At 39.6% G+C, this 24,818-nt stretch overlaps 2 protein-coding genes across 12 annotated transcripts in view; both read right to left on the reverse strand.

The window, feature by feature from the left end:
• The window catches only part of IPO8 (importin 8), a 166,025-nt gene that overhangs the window by 37,745 nt on the left and 103,462 nt on the right, over positions 1 to 24,818 (reverse strand). The window lies entirely within an intron of this gene.
• CAPRIN2 (caprin family member 2) overlaps positions 18,550 to 24,818 on the reverse strand; it is a 32,689-nt gene continuing 26,420 nt past the window's right edge. For 4 of the 10 annotated variants that reach the window (XM_081821412.1, XM_081821408.1, XM_081821409.1 and 1 more), the window contains 4 exons: positions 23,929 to 24,111; positions 23,095 to 23,195; positions 20,827 to 20,890; positions 18,550 to 19,471 (listed from right to left, as the gene is read on the reverse strand). In XM_081821412.1, the coding sequence (XP_081677538.1) occupies positions 18,903 to 19,471; positions 20,827 to 20,890; positions 23,095 to 23,195; positions 23,929 to 24,111 (917 nt within the window). In that variant the 3' untranslated portion in view covers positions 18,550 to 18,902. Of the gene's footprint in view, positions 19,516 to 20,826; positions 20,891 to 23,094; positions 23,196 to 23,928; positions 24,112 to 24,818 lie in introns of all 10 variants that reach the window. The other 6 variants (XM_081821410.1, XM_081821407.1, XM_081821406.1 and 3 more) reach the window with 5 other exon arrangements.

A 24,818-nucleotide genomic window follows, 5' to 3' on the forward strand; every position in this document is an offset into this window, starting at 1 on the left:
TCGTCTCCCCCTCCTATTTCCCCCCCTTCACTTTTCCCTTCCTTCCCCTAATGTCCTCCATGCTATTCCTTATGTTCCACAAATAAGTGAAACCATATGATAATTGACTTTCTCTGCTTGACTTATTTCACTAAGCATAATCTCCTCCAGTCCCATCCATGTTGATGCAAAAGTTGGGTATTCATCCTTTCTGATGGCTCAGTAATATTCCATTGTATATATGGACCACATCTTCTTTACATTTTAAACCATCATATCTATGGGAAAAAAAGGAATTGGAGAACCTTGCACCAAAGTTGATAGCAGCTATCTTTGAGGGTGTAATTAAGGGCAATCCAATGAATGTTTATAATGTTCATATGTCGTGTAAAGAAGACATATTAAATCAATAAACTGCTTTAAAAATACATAAAAATATTTAAAAATACTGTTTCTCCAAAGCTTCACAGGACCTCCATGATGGCCCTATAAACACTTAGATTATTAAAATAGTTTCCATGGGGCACCTGGGCAGCACTGATCAGTCGTTAAGCATCTGCCTTCTGCTCAGGTCATGATCCCAGGGTCCTGGGATCGAGCACCGCATCGGGCTCCCTGCTCCACTTGAAGCCTGTTCTCCCTCTCCCACTCCTCCTGCTTGTGTTCCCTCTCTCCCTGTGTTTCTGTCAAAAAAAATAAAATCTTAAATAAATAAGTAAATATAAATAAAATAGTTCCATTTAGCAAAATGTGATTTCAGAACAGCCTTATTTCATAAAACAAAGATTAAACAACTGAGAGTTACGGTTTCAAAAAACAAGAAGTTTTATAAACCTTATTAAAATAACAAATAATTGCAACATGTAGGCTTTTCCATAAGTTTTTCGTAACAACAAAGGGAATCATACATATTGCTACAAGTATTTTCCCAAAGCTAATGATTCCTTACCTTTTTTTTTTATGTTCAAGGAAAATTAAATACTTTTATCAACATGTAGAGTATAATCCTATCTGTATAAAATTGTTGATCTATCCTTCTACCTGAACCTGCAAAGACTAATTGTTCGCCGAATGTTAAGGATGGCCATTTCTGAGCAATGAATATTGGGTAATTTTTTTTACTTTCATCTTTGTATTTTTCTGTATTGCCCAAATTATTTATAATGAATATAAATCAAGTGACCTAATAAAAAAAATTTTTTTAAATATCTACTTTTTAAATTAGCATTTGTCATTTTACTCCGTTTATCTTCAAATTACTATCTTTTCAGACTCATGACATTCCAAGACTTTCTCCATTTTTTACCTTTTGGGCTCTAATGACCAGCTCATTAAAAAGGCAAAAAGAGGAAGGCACAAAATCCTGAAACTATAAGGTTCCACAGACTTGAAAGTAAGTCTCATGTTTAAAATAAAAGTCCTGTTCCCCAAACATGTGTTTAGGAACATCTGTGCACATATTACCTCCATGATCTGACTTATGAATGGAGCTCAAATCCACATACATAAATTCACGGTCTTCATCTATGGACACAAAGGGTGGGCCACCAGGAATCATAAAGAATTAGGGAGATTAGGGCGCCTGGGTGGCTCAGTTGGTTAAGCGACTGCCTTCGGCTCGGGTCGTGATCCTGGAGTCCCGGGATCGAGTCCCACATCGGGCTCCCTGCTCGGCAGGGAGTCTGCTTCTCCCTCTGACCCTCCCCCCTCTCGTGTGCTCTCTCTCTCTCTCTCACTCTCTCAAATAAATGAATAAATAAAATCTTTAAAAAAAAAAAAAGAATTAGGGAGATTAAGCCGTTGAAATTGTGAAAGCTAAGGGGGGAAATGGCAAAGTTACAGAGGCAAGGAATCGGTAGGTGAAAAGGAGAGAAGGAGAGGAAAAGCTAGGGAAGATGTAAGAGCTCAGTATCTACCTCTAAATTTCCAGGGAAAAAGAAAGTGAGTTTTTAAGCCATTAGCAATACTTCATGTGTGCTTCCTATTTTTCAAAGAAATCACAGAAATAAATAATTTTACAAAGGATGAAAAACCTACTCACCCGCCTGGCGTACTGGGAATTCCACATGGTCAGACACTATAATCCGAAGTAAACTGGGGGCAAAATTGATAATCTTGTAGGACTGAAATTACAAAGAAGTATTTATAAAATAGGCCAATATAAATGAATAACTGTTAGCACTGTTACTGAATACATTACTATCCAAATAAAAGGAAAATTTTTAAAGTGAGAGAAATTCTCCAAGGCAAAAATAAGATTACTGAAATACTTCAAATCAAAACTGGAATAAATTGATGAATAAAGGGGTATGAATATTTTTGTTTTTTAACTTATATTGTCAAAATGCTCTCCAGAAAGTGTGTAGCAATTTACACTCCCAAAAGTAATATATACCCATTTATCCAATACAAGGTTTAGCATTATCATTCCTTCAAAATTGACTCATATTTTAAATTACATTTATGCTAAGTTAAAATTTATCCTTCCTGTTGGCTGTTTGTTTTCTTCTACAAATTTCTTATTCCCTTTATCCTTTTTGGAAGAGAATATTTGTTTCATTCTTAATAAATCCTAAGAGCTATTTATGAATTTAAAATCTTAACCTTTTATTGGACCTATACATTCCAAGTGTTTCTTCCCAGCTTATTGTACTTTAATTTTGCTTATGGTATTTTTGACAAACAGAAACATGGAAAACACGGGCCACAGAAAACAGCAGATCCAACATAGGAAAACAGACAAGATAATGTGAATTATCTGTGCATGAGCTATGGAGAAGAACCAGTCCAGGTTGGAACAATGTGCCTCACAAGACAGTGTTGAGAGTTGTCATCACCAGCTGCCCTCTGTTGGTGGAGCACCCTTTATTTTATTTTATTTTTAAGATTTTATTTATTTATTTGTCAGACAGAGAGGACAAGCAGGGGGAGTGGCAGGTAGAGGGAGAAGCAGGCTCCCCGCTGAGCAAGGAGCCCGACTCAGGGCTGGATGCTGGGACCCTGGGATCATGACCTGAGCCGAAGGCAGACGCTTAACCAACTGAGTCAGCCAGGCGCCCAGTGGAGCATCTTTTAAACCTGACACCCAAATCAGCCTGTGCTGACGTGCCTGCTGCCTGGGTCGCTCCCCCCCGACACAGGTTCTACTTTGACCTACTCCTGAGTTTGGATATGCTGACTTTAGAAGTAAAAAAAAAAAAAGTACAGAGCAGCCTGTTCCTTCTGATAATACTCCCTCTAAATGTCTAGTACCTGGACCAGGTTACCGTTCTGCCACATTCCCAGAGCTTATACTTGGCCTTGCCTGCTGACATTCCCAGAAAAGACTCATAAATTCTCAGTAAGACTAAAGCCGACAGTGATGAAGAGAATCTGTTCAGCTTCCCTTCTCCCAGAAGCCTGGACCTACAGTGGCATCCTTTTCAACATACCACTAGGTTTATGCATACCACTCAACTTTTTAATTTATCACCTTTCCTACTCATTTATTCATAATAGCATTAATAAGAAAAATGTGTGACTAAAAAATCTGGAGAAAATTGGTATCTTAAAATGTCGGTCTTTTCCATCCAAGAACATTTTGCTTTCCAAATCTTTCTATAAAATTTTGAATTCTTGGGGTGCCTGGGTGGCTCAGTTGTTGAGCGTCTGCCTTTGGCTCAGGTCATGGTCCCAGAGTCCTGGGATCGAGCCCGGGATCAGGCTCCCTGCTCAGCAGGAACCCTGCTTCTCCCTCTCCCACTCCCCCTACTTGTGTTCCCTCTCTCACTGTTTCTCCCTCTGTCAAATAAATAAAATCTTAAAAAATTTTTTTGAATTATCTTATAATTGTTCTTCTTTTCATCCTGTATAAAGCTCAGAATCTTAAATCTGTTGTATATAAAGTAAATTCTCTTTTATTTAAAAATGAAACCACCATTTTAAAGTAATTTTTAAGAAAACAGATTTATTTTAACAGTAGTTTACAGGAGGCAAAATTAATACAGATTTAGCCCAATTTTCTAACCTTCTATGTGTAATTATAAAATAACTCATGTTTGTAACATCTGAGCTACAGAAAGATCCTGTAGTGAATCACAGACTAAAGCATCTATAGCTTAATTCTAATCTCTGTAGTTTAGATACTTATTGCACATAAGGACAAAATAACCTGTACACTTAGATTAATGGTACCTATTTTAAAGCGGTTATTGTGGAGATTGCTTTCATTTCAACACTGTTGCCTTTGTACACATTTTGGAACTCCTCTTTTTGCAACTGCCTGCCATTTCAATGACCTTGTGCAACTTTTTGTCTTCTCCTTTCAGCCTTGATTCAAACTATGTTAATTTGGCCAGCTAAAACATCCAGGAGTAAATTCAGATAAAGTCTCATACTACTTTCCTCACAAGTATTTAATCCAATTTTTTTCCATCTTGGGGTTCAAGTTTCTAAGAAAAAAAAAGACATTTCTCGATATTTACTTTCTATCTGTGAAGTTTTCTGAAAATAAAGTTTACTTAGCATAATTCTGCATTCAACAAGAACTCATTTTAAAGCAAAGACCTGCTGTCTCCCATTCTCTGCCTCACTGCTCCCACTACATTACCTTTTCTAGTGCTCCAACATGCCAAACTGAAGGCCTTTATTGGACTTGCTCTTCCCTCTGTTTCTCTCCCAGTTCTTCACCTGGTTCACTCTTTCACAACATCTAGGTCTCTGCTCAATGTCATTCTTCAGAGAATGACCACCCCGTTTATACACTCCAACGCTGTCTCTCCGGGACTTTACTATCTACTGCACTTATGACCTGATATTATTTACTCGTCTCTATTCCCCACTAGAATGCAAGCTCTGTGAAAGCAGAGTCTTGGATTAGTGTCTGCATTAGAACTCAATAAATATGTTATTCGTATAAGCAAACTTGCTTAAAGGGCAATAAAAATGATATAAACAGATGCATGGAAAAGCAGAGATTCCAAAGCTCAGCAATGAAAGTAATTATTTTTATTTCCCTATTGAGGCCATGTGGAGAATGCTTTATTAAAAGAAGATACCTTTGTGGATGAGTTACTAGAGCAAGATAGCTACCCATTCCTACTTCCCTTTGCAGCTGCTAAAGGGACTGCTGGGCCTAGAGACAAGGAGGAATGCGCACAGGATGCATTCTTAATATCCTGAGATAAAACTGAAAATGCATTCTCTGGGGACCACTGGGTGCCTCAGTTGGTTAAGCATCCAAATCTTGGTTTCGGCTCAGCTTGTGATCTCAGGCTCATGAGATCAAGCCCCGTGTCGGGCTCCAGGCTCAGTGCAGTCTGCTCAAGTTTCTCTCTCTCTCCCTTTGCCCCTCCCCGTGCTCACAAGCTCTCGCTCTCTCTCTCTCAAATAAATAAATCTTTTTAAAAAAAAGAAAAAGAAAAAATGAAAATGCATTTTCCCATAGAAACAATATCACACACAGCAATCAAGGAACCAGTCACTAGTAACAGCTAGAGAAAAATACAGCTCCAAACAAGAATTTATCCTTCAGAACAGAGGCTGTTATGTTTTGAAACTGCCTACTGTTCTACAAGGCAATTGGTAAATCATCAGTACACTGCAGAAGCTGCCCCCAATTCCTACGCAGAGCATATTTGCTGAGGGGGGACCTAGACTAAAATAAACTAGCTGGACCCTAATCACTTATGGGAGATTACCCACCCATTTGTCCAACAAAGCAGGATATTACAGTGGTAGTAAAGAATAAGTATACAAAACCCAACATTGTAGCCGTATTTTACTATACAGTTATGTGACTTTATACTTGTCTTCTACTTACAGACAATTCAAAAAAAAAAAATACTTAGTAAGAGCATATTACAACACAAAGCATTATACAAAATATAAGTGCTCAATGAGTGGCATAGCGATAAGCTACTTTTAGAAGTTGCAGAGGAAATTATGGTCTGTGATGAAATGGGTGGATATGGGGCAGGGCAAAGGGAGGATGAAATGGGTTTGAACTGAAATACTATGAAGAAAAATGTAGAATTGGGTCCCAAGTGTCTCTTCTAGTTCTGCAGGCTTTCCCACCAACCTTTCTCCCCTTCTCTACAGTCAACTGCACTTATACACTGATGAATCAGAAACAAAGCAAGGACAGGCTAATAGGGGCAGGAAGGTATAACATGATATCAAAGATATGATCCCTACTGACACTATCAAAATAACATCTGGCCTCATTGTAAAGAGAAGGGGGTCACAAACAGGCCAACTCCCCTGTTCATACTAATAGATGCAAGTTCAGCTCTTGCTTTGTTCCTTCTAACCAACCCATGGATTACTATTCTTCTAGCCAATCACCATATAGTACCTCTGCTCTGCAAAGCCTGGGACAGGTACTGACTTTAACTTTCCCCTATTCTGAGTGAGAGTCCTTTTCTTTTTGAGGTAACAACACATTCTCTTTAGGCTTCAGTTTAATTCAACCTTCTCTCCAGTGTTTTCACTCTCCCTTTATCTCTTGGGGATTCTGATTCACACTTAACTCCAAACACCATCCAGATTTCCCACTGGATTTCAAAGATTTAAAATGCACAGCTGCACTTTAAAGTCAACTCCAACTAGGGAAAACCTTAGTGAACTCCCACAGAAACTTTTACTTAAGACAACTGCTCTCACACTTCAGGAAGCACAGAATCACCTAGCTAGCTAATTAAAACATAATTGGGACCCACCCCCAGAGTTTCTGATTCTCTAAATGTGAAGCCCAATAATTTCCATTTCCAGGTGATGTAGATGCTGCTCATCCTGGGCAACACTTTGAAAACCACTAATGTAGGTTTATTCCTTTACATTTTAAGGATTGCCCCAACCTCAACCAGCTATCACTCTACCCTGGGGAGTAGACCTTAATTCGTACTTTTTAGTAAGAGGTCTATCATTCATTCTTACGGGTGAGGAGGGAAAACATGAGCTAAATTTTGGGATCACTACAATTTCGAAATGTCGGTGGTAACGCTGGAACAAGGTCAGGGCCAGTAAGAACACAGGATGGAAGATAAAAGAAAGTCTTACACATTTTAGCGCTTATAAGAAATCCCTCCAAACGCATATTACTCGACATATCTTTTAAAAAATCGTACCACGATGAAAACTGCCTCCCCTGCACTCTCCCGGCAGCATTTCCCAGCGCTCCGACACAACTCTGCCAATCAGTGTCAAAAGAGTCCTGCCAACCCCACAGAAGCAGGCGATGGGCAGGGTTTCCCACCGCAACACTTAAAAAAGGCTGGGTCTGGAGAAAAGCTGAACTCAGATTTGAATTTTAAGTGAATTTTCCCACCCTCGTCCCTAAATCAGCGTACTTAGGGAATCACACCCGGCAAACACTAGCAAAGCTTTCCAAAGCCTCTTTCTGCGGATCAAGGGGACTGAACAAACTGCACTGGGAAAGGAAAACGACACGAAAAGATGCAAAGGTGGCCAACAGGTGCGCGAGTTGTTCAGAAAAGATCCGGGGAGTGCCGCTAAACTGGACCCCGGGGCGTGGGGCGGGCGGGGCCGAGACGAGCTCCAGGGTCTGGAGCCCCGGTTGGGGTGGAGATCAGAGGCGCAGAGGAGGGAGAGCCGGGCGAGCCCGCGGGGAGCGCCAGGGGGGCGCCACAGGCCCGCTCCTCACCTGGTTGAGCTCATTCTCCGCTGCAATCCGCAGCTTCGGGTCGATGGTGCCCTTCAGCGCCTGGATGATCCGGTTGAGGTCCATCTCCCCGGGTGGGGGCTCCGCGGCCCCCGGACCAGTAGGCCAGACTGCAGCTTTAGTTTTTCTTTTGACCCTCTCAGCCTTCTCCTCCGCGACCCCTGGACTACCTCACTCCCCACCCCCCGCCACCGTCGCCACCTGCAGCCACTTGCTGCGCCACTCTGACTCCGCGCCCCCTGTCCTCCCTTTCTACCCCCCACAACTCGCTCTCCATTCACCCTTTTACGACAGCCGGTGGGAGGCGGGAGAAGTGAGAAGAGGAAGCGGCGCTTCCTTTACGGCGGCCTCTTCCCAGGGCGTGATGCTATGGCTGCTCCCGCAGGCGGCCCCCATGCTGCTGTACGGAAAACAGTAATTGACTTCTTCCCGGGAGGGAAAGCGCTCACTAGCTCCGGCAGGCGGCCGCCATGCTGCCTTACGGAAAACAGCCTCCGCCGCTTCCCAGATGAGGAAACAAGTGGGCTCGGGGTCTCTTAACAGATACTTCCTAATTAAGCATATATAGATGGAATAGCACTTTTTGTTAGTACGAAACTGGGCATCACAACCGAACTTGTTCCAGGGCAGACTTGTTGGGAACTTAAGATCATCTAGCCCACAGTAGAACAGGGTTCCCTTGGTCTATGGGAGCCATCATTCATTCATTCACTGAACATTTGTTAAACATACGTTTTTGGACCAGAGTACTGAGATATTTAGGTACCACATTATAACAAGATGACTGAGATGCAGGCTATTATGAAGGAACTTACAATCTGATAGAAGAGACAAATGTACAAATATTTACAGAGTAATTGTGAAAATAAAGAGAACAGAGAAACTATGTGCCTGAGTTTCTGAAAGATGTCTGTACCTTCTCAGAAAAGTAGTGAAAAGGCAAGAAGGATTATACAATTTCCACACACTGTGGCCTTATCTGGCCCAATAAATTCAATCGCTTAGTGGTTGCCAATGTCTCTTAACTGCTTCCAGTTTTCCCCCTCTTTAGTCCATTCTCCACACTGCCATCGGAGTAATGTTTCTTTTTTTTTTTTTTTTTTTTAAAGATTTTATTTATTTTTTAGAGAGCGAGCGAGAGAGAAACAGCATGAGAGGGGAGAGGGTCAGAGGGAGAAGCAGGCTCCCCGCTGAGCGGGGAGCCCGATGCGGGACTCGATTCCAGGACCCTGGGATCATGACCTGAGCCGAAGGCAGACGCTTAACCATCTGAGCCACCCAGGCGCCCCCGGAGTAATGTTTCTTAAAGGTTAATACTGTCATGTCCCTTCCTTGATAACTTCCCACCCATCAATTTTAAGATACTATTCAAACTCCTTAGCACTCCAGGGTCTTAGGAAACGTAGTGCTTTCATCTCCACACTATTTCATTAACCCATTTTTTTGGACCTCATGATAATCTAAAGCTCCTTGACCTCTGAATATCCGATATCCTCTTCTCAAATTAGGACCTATTCCTCCAATCTCTCTCTCCCTCAATAATTGTTCACCTGTTTTCCAACTCAATTACTTTTTTAGTTCCCCTTAGTCTCCCCATTCCTTAATACACATACTTCTCTGCTATTAAACTCCCAATTCAACTTTTTTTTTTTAAGATTTTATTTATTTATTTGACAGAGAGACAGCAAGAGAGGGAACACAAGCAGGGGGAGTGGGAGAGGGAGAAGCAGGCTTCCCTCGGAGCAGAGAGCCTGATGCAGGGCTCGATCCCAGGACCCCGGGATCATGACCCGAGCCGAAGGCAGAAGCTTAACGACTGAGCCACCCAGGCGCAGCCCAATTCAACTTAAGTCTACCCTTGACCCACTATGCAAATCGACACCGCTACAAATGTGTGTCTTTTCTTTTTCTTTTCTTTCTTTTTTTTTTTTTTTTTGTCAGAGAGAGAGAGCACAGCAGGGGGAGCGGCAGGCAGAGGGAGAAGCAGGCTCCCTGGTTTGCAAGGAGCCTGATGTGGGACTCCATCCCAGGAACCTGGGATCACAACCCAAGCTGAAGGCAGACGCCCAACAGACTGAGCCACCCAGGTGCCCCCATGTGTGTTCTTTTCTTAGGCTCAACAATCCTATTCCTTCTTTGATCAGAACAATCTTCCATTTTCCCAGCAACTGTTCCAACCCTCAAGACTCTTCTCAAACTCCGTTTCATAGAGCCCTGCAAAGATGAGCAAAGCCATCAGGCTCAACTCACTCAAACAGAAATTAATCTCTGCTTACCCCTATTCACCTCCTTACCTCCAATCTGAACCCAATTCTCTCCCATCTCTTCTGGGACCTTGCTCAATAAATCTCCCTTTTCTATATATTTTTCATTAAAATAAATTTTGAGGGGACGCCTGGGTGGCTCAGTCACTTAAGCGTCTGCCTTCGGCTCAGGTCATTATCCCAGGGTTCTGGGATTGACCCCCTCCAAGCTCCCTGCTCAGTGGGGAGTCTGCTTCTCCCTCTTCCTCTCCCTCTTCCACTCCCCCTGTTCGTGTTCTCTCTCTCTCTCAAATAAATCTTTTAAAAAAGCAAAATAAATCTTGAGTAATTACATGCTCACAGTTGACAATTCTGTAAAACTTTTTCTTATATTTTCAACCCCTTTCTCTCCACTGATTCAACCTCAGCCTAAAAACATTTCCCCCAGTTAAAAAACAATCTTTCTCCAATAATGCTAATTATTGTTCTCTTTCACTTTTCATTCCAAAGAATGGTCTTCATTCCTTGTCTCTACTTCTTTACTTCCTACTCATGCTTCAATCAGCTATCCCCAGGGTTCTGCCCTCATTTCCCCCACTGAAGCTGCTGAGCAAAAATCCTTTAGATCCTTTAGATACCAAATGCAAGAGACATTTTCAGTTCTCATCTGAAAATGTCTCTCTCTGGTATCTGACACTGTATTATATGCTCTTCTTTTTTAAAAATATGTTTTCTTGTTTTAAAGAATATACTTGTAATATTTTTTAAAGATTTATTTATTTGAGAGCGAGAGCGTGCGCACACAGAGGGAGAGGGAGAGGGAGAAGCAGACTCCCTGCTGAGCAGGGAGCCTGATGCAGGGCTCATCTAAGGACCCTGGGATCATGACCTGAGCCAAAGGCAGACGCTTAACCGACTGAGCCACCCAGGTGCCCTATATCTGTAATATTTTGATTGCTCACTTGATCACTCAAGTCTTAAACACTGGTGCTTCTCAGGACTCTTTCGCCCTCTTCTCTTTTTTTTCCTCTTAAACCCATTCTGCTTTGGTCATTTCGTCCACTTATATAACTTTAACCATCAACTCAACAGGGACAACATAGAAAACTGCTTCTAACCAAGATCTCCTTCCTTAAACTAGATGCATCCAAATGCCTTCCGTGTTTCTACCTGGCTGTACCCAAATCCTTTAAGGCACATGTCTAAAACTGAACTGTGGTAGCACTGAAGATGGTTTGGAGTGGGGAGAGACTTGATGCAGTTATTTTAATAACATAAAAAGAGAGAACAGACAAAAAAAAAAATGGTGACACCAGAGAAACTGAATCACTCATATATTATGGGTAGGGGTTTAAAATGATACCACCTCTCTGGAAAACAGTGGTTAAGCAAACTGGCACATCTATACATACTACTGAGCAATAAAAAGGAATGATACATTCAACAACCAGGATGAATCTTCAGAGAATTAAGCTAAGTGAAAAAAGCCGATCCCAAAAGCTCACATTCTATCTGATTCCATTTATATAACTTTTACTAATATAACATTCTTAAATGGTGTGCCTGGGTGGCTCTGTCAGTTAAGTGCCCGACTCTTGATTCCAGCTCAGGTCTTGATCTCAGAGTTGTGAGTTGGAGCCCCGCTTTGGGCTCATATGCTGGGCATGGAGCCTACTTTAAAAAAATAAATAACATTCTTAAAATAACAAATCACAGAAAGAACAGATCAGTGGCTGTGAGGGCTTAAATGGGGATGGGGACAAGAAGGAAAGGGGCATTACTATAAAAGGGCAACATGAGGGATCCTTCTGGTGATGGATATGTTCTCTATCTTGACTGTACCAACCTCAAACATCCTGGTTGTAATATTGTATCTTGTTTTACAAAATGTTGCCACTTAATTTCTAAGGAAATTAAAGGGTACACAGGATCCATGTGTATTATTTCTTCTAACTACATGAGAATCTACAATTATCTAGCATAAATATTTTAACAAAATGCCTAAAGAGAGCTGATGTTCCCATTAAAACTTTGTGGGCTTTGGAAAGACTCAGTGAAGATAAATTACTAAAAAAACAATGCTGTCAAGTTAGCAGTGTCTAAGGCAACAGGAAAAAAAAAAAAAAACACCATAAGCATCTATGATTCTGCTCTCAGATTTCTTTCCAAGTATTTTAAAATAGCTTTCCCTAAACTCTAACTTAGGTTTAACTTATATATAGTTCATTGTTTTTGAGTCCCCTTTTTTAATTACATGAGAGGATGTCTATTTCTTGATACACTAACATTATTTACAGTAGAATGTGAGCCAGCTGTATTGTCTTCTTGTACTATCATGATTTGCATATGCCTCACCTCTTTATACCTCTGTCTCCTCATCTGCTTCCAAGAGCTGTTGTAAGGACTAAATAAGATAAGTACATTGCCCAGGGTACATGCTCATTATTAACTATCTTTGTATTCTGTTTAAAAGAGAGGACAGACCTTGTTCAACCTTTATTGAATGAGACATAATGAGACCTAGTCTCATACTATGCCTGGTACATAAAAAGCAATCAAGAAATACTGGTTGAATGAATAAATGAATGCATGTGAGAGAGATAAGGGGTCTGAAACAGGACATCCACAACAGCAATTAAGAAGGTAAGACAGATAGGAGACATTTCACAGGTTGAATCAACAGGAATTTGTGACTTATACAATACATAAAGTAACAAAGGGAAGTCAAGAATGATTCTGAAGTTTCAAGTTTTGCTGATGTATGGAACTCATTAACTGGGGCAACCCGAAGGAATATTAAAGTTTGGAGAGAAGATCAGTTTGCTTTTCAACATGTTGAACTAGAAATGCTTAAGGGGGGCGCCTGGGTGGCCCAGTTGGTTAAGCGACTGCCTTCGGCTCAGGTCATGATCCTGGGGTCCTGGGATCAAGTCCCACATCGGGCTCCCTGCTCAGCGGGGAGCCTGCTTCTCCCTCTTCCACTCCCCCTGCTTGTGTTCCATCTCTCGCTCTCTCTCTGTCAAATAAATAAATAAAATCTTTAAAAAAAAAAAAAGTGCTTAAGGGTTAGACATCTAGAGGTTTCCAGTGACAATTGGAAATTCCCATCTGACACTCCCAGAAGAGCTATGGCAGGGGTTAGAGGAAGGAACACAGGGATGCTGTTAGAGAACTATGAGTCATCTGTGTATATAGGTTAGCTGGCGCACAGACATGGACATCACTCAAGAAATAAAGCATAGAGTGAGAATAACTGGCATGATTACAACTCCAATTACAGGAAGTAGTTTTCACTCCAAGCATTGTCACTGTGGCCTTTGAGATTTAACATTTTAGTCCTCTAAATGGAGTATCACACAGCTGTCCTCCCCATCTGTTGGCGGCAGCTCATCTGCTGGTCTGTGTTACTAGGCTTGAATCTAGTGCACACAGTAAAGAGATAATGGGAGTTAAAGCCCAATGCACAAAAAAATCCTATTTTTAAGTTTAATACATTTTTTTAAACCATGATAAATAATCTGCAAGGGAATACTTCTACCCTGAAAGTGTCTATATTGCCAGGGCTCTACAACATAGCATCTGAAATATATGCAAGAGTATATACACACATCTTGTAAATTTAAGATCTTTAGTGTTTTGTTAATGTAATAGAAGTCAATGATAGTCTCCTTTAAAATGTAACCATGTAACCAGAAGCCCTGAGTGCACTTTTCTAAAAGAATGTGACAGACCTCTCAGTTTTAAAAATTAAAAATCAGTGATCAGTAAGCTAAAGTAATAGGGGATTAGGAAGTTTCTGACCAGAAGTCAGTCTCTTCTCCAAGGGACTAAAATGGTAGTGGTGGTGGGAAGGGTTAGAACCTAAAGATAGTAATATTAACTAGGACTAAAGAAATACTTCGTTTCAAATCAGGGTTTTTTTCCTCAAAATGTTTATTTCCTCAGGCTTTCCACATTTCACACTGGAAAAGGAGTCATCCATCTCAACTTCAGGATCTATTGGAACTACACTTGTGACGACAGCTCAACAGAGTCCAATTGGTCCGGTTCACAAAGTGTTTAGTTAATCACAGCAAAACTGAGTAGTGAACCAAAAACACCTGTGTGTGCAAAACAATGGGAAATATGGTAAAAGCAACAGCACCTGAGAACTAAAGAAGAGGAAAAAACTACTGTAGAAAATGACAGGCTGTATTTGGGCTTGAGGGAGTTAAGTTGGCGCAGGCACTTCTGCTAGTGGCCTGAGAAAGTCAATCTCCAAAAGTCTCCATCTTCTTATGTCCTTAAACAGTATCTCGGATCTGAGGATCCAGTAAGATCACATAGATAAGGGTACTCTGTAAATAATGAGGTAAAATGCAAATATTAGTGAAAGGTGGAAGGCAGTTAGGTTTGTTTGTTTGTTTTTAAGGTTTGTTTTTTTTTTAAGATTTTATTTATTTGACAGAGAGCAAGAGAGAGAGCACAGGCAGGAGGAGCGGCAGAGAGAGAGGGAGTTACAGACTCCCTGCTGAGCAGGGAGCCTGACGCGGGACTCGATCCCAGGACCCTGGGGATCATGACCCGAGCTGGAAGCAGACACTTAACCAACTGAGCCACCCAGGTGCCCTGGCAGTTAGGTTTTTATGGTAAAACCCTTCCGTGTGTTATCCCAGGCTTAATGATAATGAAAACAAATCCTCAAGCTCCAACCAGACAAGGTGGTATAAGAACCATAAAACCTACCATTTTATCTTTTACTTTAAAATTTAAAAAAAAAAAAAAGTGGTATGTACGTTTCAAGTTCTACAGTAAGATTCAGAATAAAAAGTAAAAGTCTTCCTCCCTCAACCTACAACCCCCTTTCCTTAGAGCCAACATTATTAAATTTCTTGTACAAACTACCATAAAAAAATGATCCAAGTAATCATACACACATAGGTTTGGAAATGTTTAAACATTGTTGCACACTCTGCTCTGTTATCTTCCATTCTGACTTAACCAGTTCCCTACTGGTAGGCATCTAGGTTGTTTCTCCAGATTTTCCTATTATAATTAATACTATACAGAGTATCTATATGCATGTATCATGGCATAATTCTGCAACTATTTGTATATTCCAGCAGTGGAATTTCTGGGTCAAAAAACATATGCTTTCTTATTTTGATATTTACTCTCCAAAAATATACCAATTTTATTCCCATCTACAGTATGAGTGCTCATTTCTCCACGCTTGCCAAAATATGCACCTAAAAACTTTATATATGCTTATTGATCATTTTTTATGTTTTTATTAACTGCCCCTTCATACATGTTGCCTTTTGGCCATCTTTTTCTCAATTTCCTCCCATTGCAGAGGGTCATTTGTCTTTTGACATCATTTCCACCAAACAGAAGTTTTAGGGGAATAAATTCTATGTGTAAAATTTGTCCATCCTTTATGGCTTCTGGGTTTTGTGTCCCACTTAGAAACTCCCACATTGATGTCCCCACCCTCCCCTCCAAATCACACTACCATAAACCCCAAAGTCAACTAGTCCCACCTCTGCAAAGTTTCCAATTGTATTTTTGGTGCCCCATTCTTAAATATGAACAATCAACCAATTATCACAAGATTCTGAGCAAATATAACAATACAGATAAGAAATTAGAACAAACAGAAAAAGTGTGGGGAATAGACTGCAGATGGAAGAAAACTTAAACTTTAGCCTTAGAAAATAATGCAATCTCAAAACGAGAACACACACACGTAAACAGCATTCAGATGACACCAGTGTCCTTATAAATTTTAAATGTAGGAGAAATTTAAAACTCTGTCAAAAGGTAGAAAGACAAAATGAAGGAAATCTCCCAGAAAGTGAAACTTTTGAGACAAAAGATTAAAGAACTGGTCCAAGGAGGTCTAGCTTCTGAATAGTAAGAGCTCCAGATACAGAACAGAGGGGAAACAAAGTGTGATAGAGTCAAGTAATTCAAGAGATTGTCCTTCAGCATTATTTAAAATAGCCAAGATACGGAAGCAACCCAAGGACCCACTGATAGAGGAGTGGACAAAGATGTGGTGTGTATATATATACACAGGACTATTATTCAACCATAAAAAAGGAATTCGATCTTGCAATTTGCAACAGCATGGATGAACCCAGGCGGCATTATGCTAAGTGGAATACATCAGAGAAAGACAAATGCCATATGATTGCACTTACACGTGGAACAAAAAACAGAAATATACCCATCTATACAGAGAACTGGTGGTGGCCTGAGGGCAAGGGGTGGTAGGATGAAAGAAATGAGAGTGGAAGGTACAGGCTTCCAGTTGTGGAGTAAGTCGTGAGAATGAAAGTCCAGCATAGGGAATATAATCAATGGTTAATAACAGCACCGTATGGTGACAGATGGCAGCTACGCTTGTGGTGAGCACAGCAAAATGTGAGTGATTTGCTCTCAGCAAATGAAACGGATGAAATTGATATACCTATGTGTCTGAACATCTGAACATCATTTATCTTTGTAGCCCCAGAGCCAGGTACAAATTAGATAACCCACATATTTTCAAGACTAAGTCAATCATTTATTTCAAGGAATGAAGCCCTTGAAATAAAATGAATAAATGATGCTTGGAAAATTTAGGATTAGTGAGCCTACAGCCTCCTGGTATTGATAATGGATAACTGTATTTTTATACTCTGGCATTCAGCGTCTTGCACTGATAAAAAGCGCACTGTATCTATCAATTGTCAACAGTTGCCCAAAAGCTGAAGTCTTTAACTGAAGGGGTGATTAAGAATACCCCTCAGATAAATTAGCAAGTAGAGGACCTAGTGAGACAAATCTAAATTTTTCATCAAAATAAAGTGTGTGGCAGGTAAGCAGAGTGAAATTCATATGGAAAAACTTTGTCTATATGCCAACAATTATTCCACCTTATAAAATACATAAACTATCATCCTAGTTATCACGAGAATCACAATAAAGCATCAGCCATTAAAGCTAAAGAATTAAAAATTTGCAAACAGGAAAGATCATAATATAAAAACATAACATGTGATGTCAAAGCAGCGTGAAAATATAGGTATTATGGAGTTGAGAAAGTTAAAACAATGAGGTGGTTGACAAATCATTGGTACAGGAGGAGTGGGCGAATCTCAAAAAAAAAAACAAAACAAACAAACAAAAAACCATGTCCTGCTTTAAATATCTGCATTTATTCACTCAATTATAGAGGCAATAACACAAGCTCACATTGTTGGGGGAGAGACTAAAAACTTTAAAGTGAAGGAAAACTTCAGGGGGAATTTAGTATAAAGTGTTTTATTAATTAAGAAGTTTTTAAAAAAAAAAAAAAGATTTTATTTGACAGAAAGACACAGTGAGAGAGGGAACACAAGCAGGGGGAGTGGGAGAGGGAGAAGCAGGCTTCCCGCTGAGCAGGGAGCCCGATGCGGGGCTCGATCCCAGGACCCTGAGATCATGACCTGAGCCAAAGGGGGCAGACGCTTAATGACTAAGCCACCCAGGCGCCCCAAGAATAGTTTTTAAAAGGAAGCATTTTGATTGCAGTATTCTGGAATATAGGGAAGGGTTAGAGAAGGGCATTATTAACTCTGTAACCAACTTGCTAAGGCAGAAAGTTCTTGTTTTGATCTTGTTTTGAAAGTTATTAACACCTCTTCTCCTGAAGTGTTAAATAATTTCAGGGAGTTGGTATAAGAGCATTAAATTATAATTAATATTTTTTTGAGCTGGGCATGGGCTCATCAGTTAAACTCTTAAGCCACATTAATTCTCCATGGTGTTAAATGTTAGTATAGAGGATGTAATGTGATTAACAGAATTTTTTCAAATCATGGTGGGTATTTTTTGGGTTAGGGATATTAGTATTCCAGTTAACTAGGTTATAGAAGTACTTATTCATGAGAAACATACATAAGCTTGAATTGTGAAGAAAGAATGTGTGTCTAGAATGAATACGAGACCCTGGCAGTGCTTGCTACACTAATACTACATAAGACAGTATATATACATGCACACAGTTCTGTAGTTTTTGGAATGAAAAATTACAGCACCTAACATTTATTAAATGCTTAGGTGTGCCAGACATGTGTTAAGTCTTTTAGATATATTCTTAGTTGAACTTCACGTTTGCCCCTATGAGGTTGTGGAAATGGTGTATTACAAAAAAAAAAAAAAAGAAGAAGAAGAAAAAATAGAGATCTTAAAGGTAAAATAACTTGCCCAAGATCAATAACCAAGGAGTGAAATCAGGACTCAAACACAGCATTGTCTGACGGGAGATCTATACTTTCTGACGACTAAACATTCTACCTCCTCAAACTGAGAATCCACTAGAAAGTGAAGTCTTAACTGATGGTGGACCAGTATTATTACCCATGTATCTCCTATTGTATCTTGTTATTATTATACATGTAGTAGGTACTTAAAGATAGTGAACGGGTGATAACATGTCCAGCTTCAAGGAGAAATATGGTATTTAATAGCCAACGGAAGACAGGAAATCTTTTGATGAATGACATGTATAGTATCAGAGTAAAAAGATCTGTTACAGTCTTATTTTAAAATAGCATGAACCCATGAATAAATATCCATTCAAGTTTATCAGTGATGAATAGTAAAGATGAAGTATTTTACCTCTCAACTAAATGTTTAATCAAGTAAGACCACTGAAGGTGCATGTAACTTTTTTATTGAGGCACAACAAGGCATTATAACTTGCCTGAACTTGAGGCAGTCAGTTTAGTAAGCTGAACGTTAATACAGTTAAGGATTAAGTGCAAACAATATACATTCACAGCTTGACTAGCGAGGCTACATCACAATTTATAAAGTGCCAGATTAGTGCTAATTGTCATTCAGCTTGAATTTTTCACCTTGGGGAGGAAAACAAAAAAGTAAGGACCTCCTCCTTCCTCTAGGAATGAAACCATTTTCCTAAACCAGTCAGTCACAAGGGCAAAGACTACGTCTCCTTTAACCGCACTAATTAAAACACCCTCCTTCTACTATCAATTCTGCACTGACTTTCAATCTTGGTAAAGAAGGTAGCCTGAAAATGTGGAGTATTTCCAACTACTTCCATAAATCGCTCCCCTGTGCAAACGTAACCAGATCTGGTCTCCCTGGAAGAGCTGAAGAATTGCATGATTGCTAGCAGTTTCGTGGTCCGGAGCACCGTCATTGGCATAGGCAGATACCAAGACCTCTTCGTTCTTCATGAGGTTGACATACAGTGGCACATTCACTGCCAGCTTTAGCATGTGGAAAATGAACACGTAAGTGCCATTCACCGGGCAATTAAATCTACCAAGCTGAAGATCAAAGGTTTCTCCCAGGTTGTTCAGAAGAAGATCAAACACAATGGGCTGGTCTAAAGTTCCAGGGGCGAGATTAGAGGTTCTGGCTGCTGAGAAGGCAACTCGCATCTGCTGAGGCAGGGGGTAGACGTGTACTGGCAATATGGTGGCTGCTGGACTGGTCACGGGCACATCCACTGGGGTCATGCTACGCGAGTCTCCTTGTCCAGAGTCACCACTGTTAAAGGTTTCGTTGTCTCTTTCTGGGCTGCTCACCTGAGAAGAATCACTCCACCCTGCTGTTTTATTAGCAACAGTGAGTTTCTCATAATGAAGCAGTTAGCTTTGAACACAATATTTAACATTAGTCGGCTACTGAAACACAAATAAAGATACATTTTATAGTAAATTCTAAAACAAAAGCAACAAAGTATAGCTACAGTATACTTTTCTAGATTTTTCTAGCAATAGGCTTGTGTACTATTCTAAAGCCAGAAAGGACCTAAGATGATCTTATCTACTAGCCTCATTTTTTTAAAGTCTTTTTTTAAAGAAAATGAGGCTCCTGAAAATGCTGGCTAGGTAGCCAAGTCTAAAACCCAGGTTTGAACGTTCTTTCTACTTCTTTATCTTTCTTCCATAATTCTCACTCCGTTCTTCATTCCTCAATGACAAATCCACTCCAAGTATCTAATGTATGAGGACTCAAGAAAACGGAGATTAAATAAAAGAACCAACTTTTAGAACTGCTAGACAGTCAAAGATATTTTGTAATGGCACTAAGACCCACGATGAAGGTTCTACATTTCCAAGTTAATGAACGTGAAATTTTAATGCATTAAGTACTGTACAAAACACAGCTCAGATATAAAGCCAAGACAGCATGAATAGCAACTGTTTTCTTAAAAGGAAAAGATTGTTTTCTTGTGATAAAGTTAGTTAATCTTCAATAATTCTTGATTTTCAGTTACACTGAATCTTTTAATAGTACCGTCACATTTTTTTAAAAAGTATTATAATACCCTGCTGTGGAAATTTTAAGTCATGGTATCTTTTACAATTTTATTTATTTGACAGAGAGAGTACTTCTATAACCTCTGTAAATAAATTTTATTTATTTGCAGGGGAGCAGCAGAGGGAGAGGGAGAAGCAGGCTCCCCACTGAGCAGGGAGCCCGATGCAGGGCTCGATCCCAGGACCCTGAGATCATGGCCTGAGCCGAAGGCAGACGCTTAACCGACTGAGCCATTCAGGTGCCCAAGTCATGGTGTCTTAAACTGTTATTTATTCCTATCTTTCAATGTAGTGACATTAGAGTATCTAGAAGTTCCCATTATTACAAGAACCATCATCCTGAATCATCACATGAAACTATCTGAAGCATGCATAGTGAGTATGTATCAAAGGTGGAAACGTACTGCAGTGTCAGGCAAACTGAAAGAAGCACACACAGACTTTTAATTAAACGGACAACTGACTGCCACAGCCGTTCCAGTAGTCTAGTATCTCCCTCGGGTCTTCAGTACTACACTTACACAAAATGAAAACTTTAAAAGATAAACGGTGAAAACAATGCACTCTGGGGAGAACTTCACAGAAGATAAAGAAAGATCTAGAGATTTATGTTTTGGGTGACCCAGTTAATAATCCTTACCTCTTGAATTTGTCCGAGGTCCACCAGATGTCCCTCCTCGCTTGTAACACTGCTGGAAATTATCCTGAAACGAACACGTAGTATTTAACCTTGGCACCAAAACTGCAAGATTGATAACTAGTTATTTCCCAGTGTTACTGGCTGGTAAAACCGTAAGATTCAAGTCCTCATAGCCTTTTATCTGGCCTTCCCCAGCAACCACAGAGGCTCATGTGTTTCCAAACACCAAGAAAAACAAAAGCAAGGGCCACAATAGCAATACTTGTTTCATCTATTAATTAACCTGACCATCTAGGTATGCTAATATTTGCAAAAATGATAAGGCGTCTAGGAAACACTATGTAAAAGATACAATACAATGCTAAGTAATAAGGGAAATTCAGAAATATGGCATGGTCTTCTACCCCTTAGAAATCAAGATAAAAGGAAGTAAGGCAAGAACACAGACTATTTCAATCTTGCCCTATTTATAAATCAAACTGTGAAGACAATTATGAACTACATTAGGGTTTTCTTCTGTTTTGATACAGGAGTCGATAAGAATTATATTGCATGAATGTACTATTGCCTGAAAACATAGCTTAGGATCTTCAAGAAAAAATGTTCAGGAGGCAACATTTCAAACAGACTCCTGAATATGGTGAAAGTCCGCTCCAAACAATTCATGAAAAGAATATTTAATGGTGTGATTAGATTAATATATGCAATAAAAAAATTTTAAACAGGACAAGGTACACAACAATTAACTCTCCAACCCCAAACTCCTAATATTCTTCCCAGTAGCAACCACTATTTCTATCTTATGTTTCTTCAGGAAGAAATTTATGTATTTATTTTTAATGTAAAGCTCTACACCTAACATGGGCCTTGAACTCATGACTCTGAGATCAAAAGTCATGCATGCTCTACTGACTGAGCCAGCCAGGTGCCCCAGGAAGAAATTCTTTAACACTGGTGTTAAGAACAGCTCCAGTGGACGCCTGAACGGCTCAGTCGGTTAAGCATCTGCCTTTGGCTCAGGTCATGATCCCAGGGTCCTGGGATCGAGTCCCTCATCGGGCCCCTTGCTCAGCGGGGAGCCTGCTTCTCCCTCTGCCTGCCGCTCTCCCTGCTTGTGTGCATGCGTGCTCTCTCTCTAAAAATAAATAAAATATTTAAATAAAGAACCAATCCTTTAGTCTCATTTGAAATTAAAAAAAAAAAAAAAAACAACAGCTCCATTACTGATGTCTGTGTTAATCAACTCATTCCCTTCACATACATGTTATTAAGAGCTAATATTTGCATGCTTGATATACATCTGGCATTGTGGTGCTAAGCAATTATATGTATTAATTCACTTAATCCTCAGGATAGCTCATAGAATAATCCTCACAACACGTCAGAGTGAGATGAGTAACTCGCAGATGAGTCATCATCTAACAGATAAGGAACCAGAGTTCAGAAAGTTTATGCAACATACCCAAGGTCACACAACAAAGGAAGTAATGGAATCAGGGATCGAACCCAAGTCATTTAGGTGATTTGGTGTGTTCTCTGAAGTGTGTTCTAAACCCCTTTTCAATACTGCCTCTGTATAGACATCTACCTGACTTCATGTAACTGTAAGCTCTTCAAATACAGGTACTTTATATATTACAAGAGAACTCAGTTTGGTACCAAATACATACTTAAAAGGCTTGTAAAACTTCAAAACTGAAAATTCTGATGTATACAGTCATAGCCACATACGACCAATGACAGGGAGAGATCCCAAGATCTCCCTTTGTTATCAGTCTTTTATCACAGTTGCAAAGAAAATCTGCTGAGTTATTCAAATAAAAAAAATTTAAACTTCCAAAAAAGGCCTTTCCTACACCTGATACCTAGAAAAGTTAAATTGAAAGCAACACAATAAAGTGAAGCTCACAGGGTCTGGAGTTAGGAACATGCACGCTCATCTGCGTTCTACCACCTGCTTGCTGAGTGACCTTAGACAAGTTACTTAACTGGTTTCTGAACCCCAGTCTTTCTTATGAGGTAGAGGAGTAAATGAGTTAATACAAACAACATGATAAAGTCCTTAAGACCTTCCAAGTTCTGTGTAACAGGCAACCCCTCTATGGGTTACTGAAAAGGCTTCCAACTCAACTCCTCCCCCACAGTCCTGACAAGTAGTTCTCAAACAAAGAGCGCCTTACATGAAATCAACTGTGACTCTGCTGTAGTTTAATCACCGGCTTAACATCAACAACTGTACTACTATGCAACTACGACAACTATTCTTACCCTTTGGGAATAAGGTGTTCCAGGATATTCTCTAGCTTGGAACTGTAGCTGGCTATAATTTCCATTGGTAATTGAAGGTGGTCCTCTATAAGTATCAAAACCTAATAAATAAACAACTTAAATAAAATTATGGGCAAAATTATACTAAACTTTAAAATAGTCTAATTCTGTACCACTTTAAAAGTTAAACTGATCCTATAATACCATCATTAGATTTATTTCTTCTTTAAGCAAACTACTGACATTGTTTCCACAATACACCACATACTTATAAAATATCACTGACTTCAAATAAGCCAACTGTAGAAATTTACTATTGCTGGAATGCAGGTGGGGTTCAGAAAGTGGAGTAGCTAAGGCCTGTCTAGAGCACTTCTGCTAAAACCAAGCAGTGACAGAACACTTGGAACCACCTCTTAAGACTTAAGAGAATATCACTATCAATAGTCTCAAAGTTTATGTTTTTATCTACGGTATCCTCTGTTAGACAACTAGAAAGTGGGCATTGCCTAATTATGACATTTTGAACAGTCAAGTCAATTAACAAAGGAAAGTAAGTATTTAAATATGAAAACCAAAATTCATCCCTGAAAAAACAAGATGCTCAATATTTCCCTTCAGCAAGTCACAGGATCAATCTGCTTTTCATACAAAAAGTTCCTCTGTTATATAGACAACAGGTATATTACAAATACTGCATTTTGCAGAAATAGGGAATTCTCTACCACAATATGGAGGGCAACTAAAAAAGGAACAAGGTAAAGTAAAAATAGTTTGAGTTAAGTAAATATAAACAAAATAATTCAGTATAATTGAATTTTGTTCAGAGCATACCTTTATAACCACCAGGGGACCGATACGAATTGGTTAGTAATCTCCCACCACGAGTACATCCTCTAACAGATCCCCGGGTATTGACAAATGGTTGAGAGGGTCTGGGAAATACATTCGTCTGTGCTGGGTAAAAGGCAAGGCTACCATTGCTTACTTGAATAGTTCCATCAGGATAACTTGCTGCTTAAGGAAACAGTTTTAGAGTCCAAGAGTTAAATGGTAACAAAGATTTAATATGCTTTATACTTAAAAGTAATTGTATATCAAAACCTTTAATACAATTTCCTCCTTTAAAAAAAAACAGGTACTATATATGTATGTTTATAGAGATCCTGGTATCTATACATATATATATTTAGGTAACAGAGTATTTATTCTGCCTTAAAAAGGAAGGAAATTCTGACACATGCTACATGGATGAACCTGAAGACACTATGATGAATGAAGCAGGCCAGTCACAAAAGGAAAAATACTGAATGACTGCACTTACTCTAGGTTAAGTACCTAGAGAGGTCAAATTCATAGACTATAATGGAGGTGCCGGTGGCTGTCGGGAGAGGGAATGGAGAGTTCGTGTTAAGTGGGTAGAGCTTCAGTTGGGGAAGATGAGAAAGTCCTGGAGATGAATGCTGGTGACAGCTGCACAACAATCTGGCTGTACACTTAAAAATGGTGAAAATGGTAAAATTTATTTTATGTGTATTCTACCACAATTAAAGGGGAAAAAAGCTAAATATTCCAGACCAAGGAGTAAAAGACAATGAATTTTAGTTAATACTGTACTTGAGAACGCGTGTGACAAATATCCCCTAGGTAAATTATCTGCCCTATGTTTTCACGTAGTACAGATGCGAACAGAATAGGGGCATGGGTGACAGGTCCAAGGATTT

Source organism: Leptonychotes weddellii, chromosome 5 (genome assembly GCF_054177405.1).
Source record: "Leptonychotes weddellii isolate Sample4059 chromosome 5, ASM5417740v2, whole genome shotgun sequence".
Taxonomy (NCBI): domain Eukaryota; kingdom Metazoa; phylum Chordata; class Mammalia; order Carnivora; family Phocidae; genus Leptonychotes; species Leptonychotes weddellii.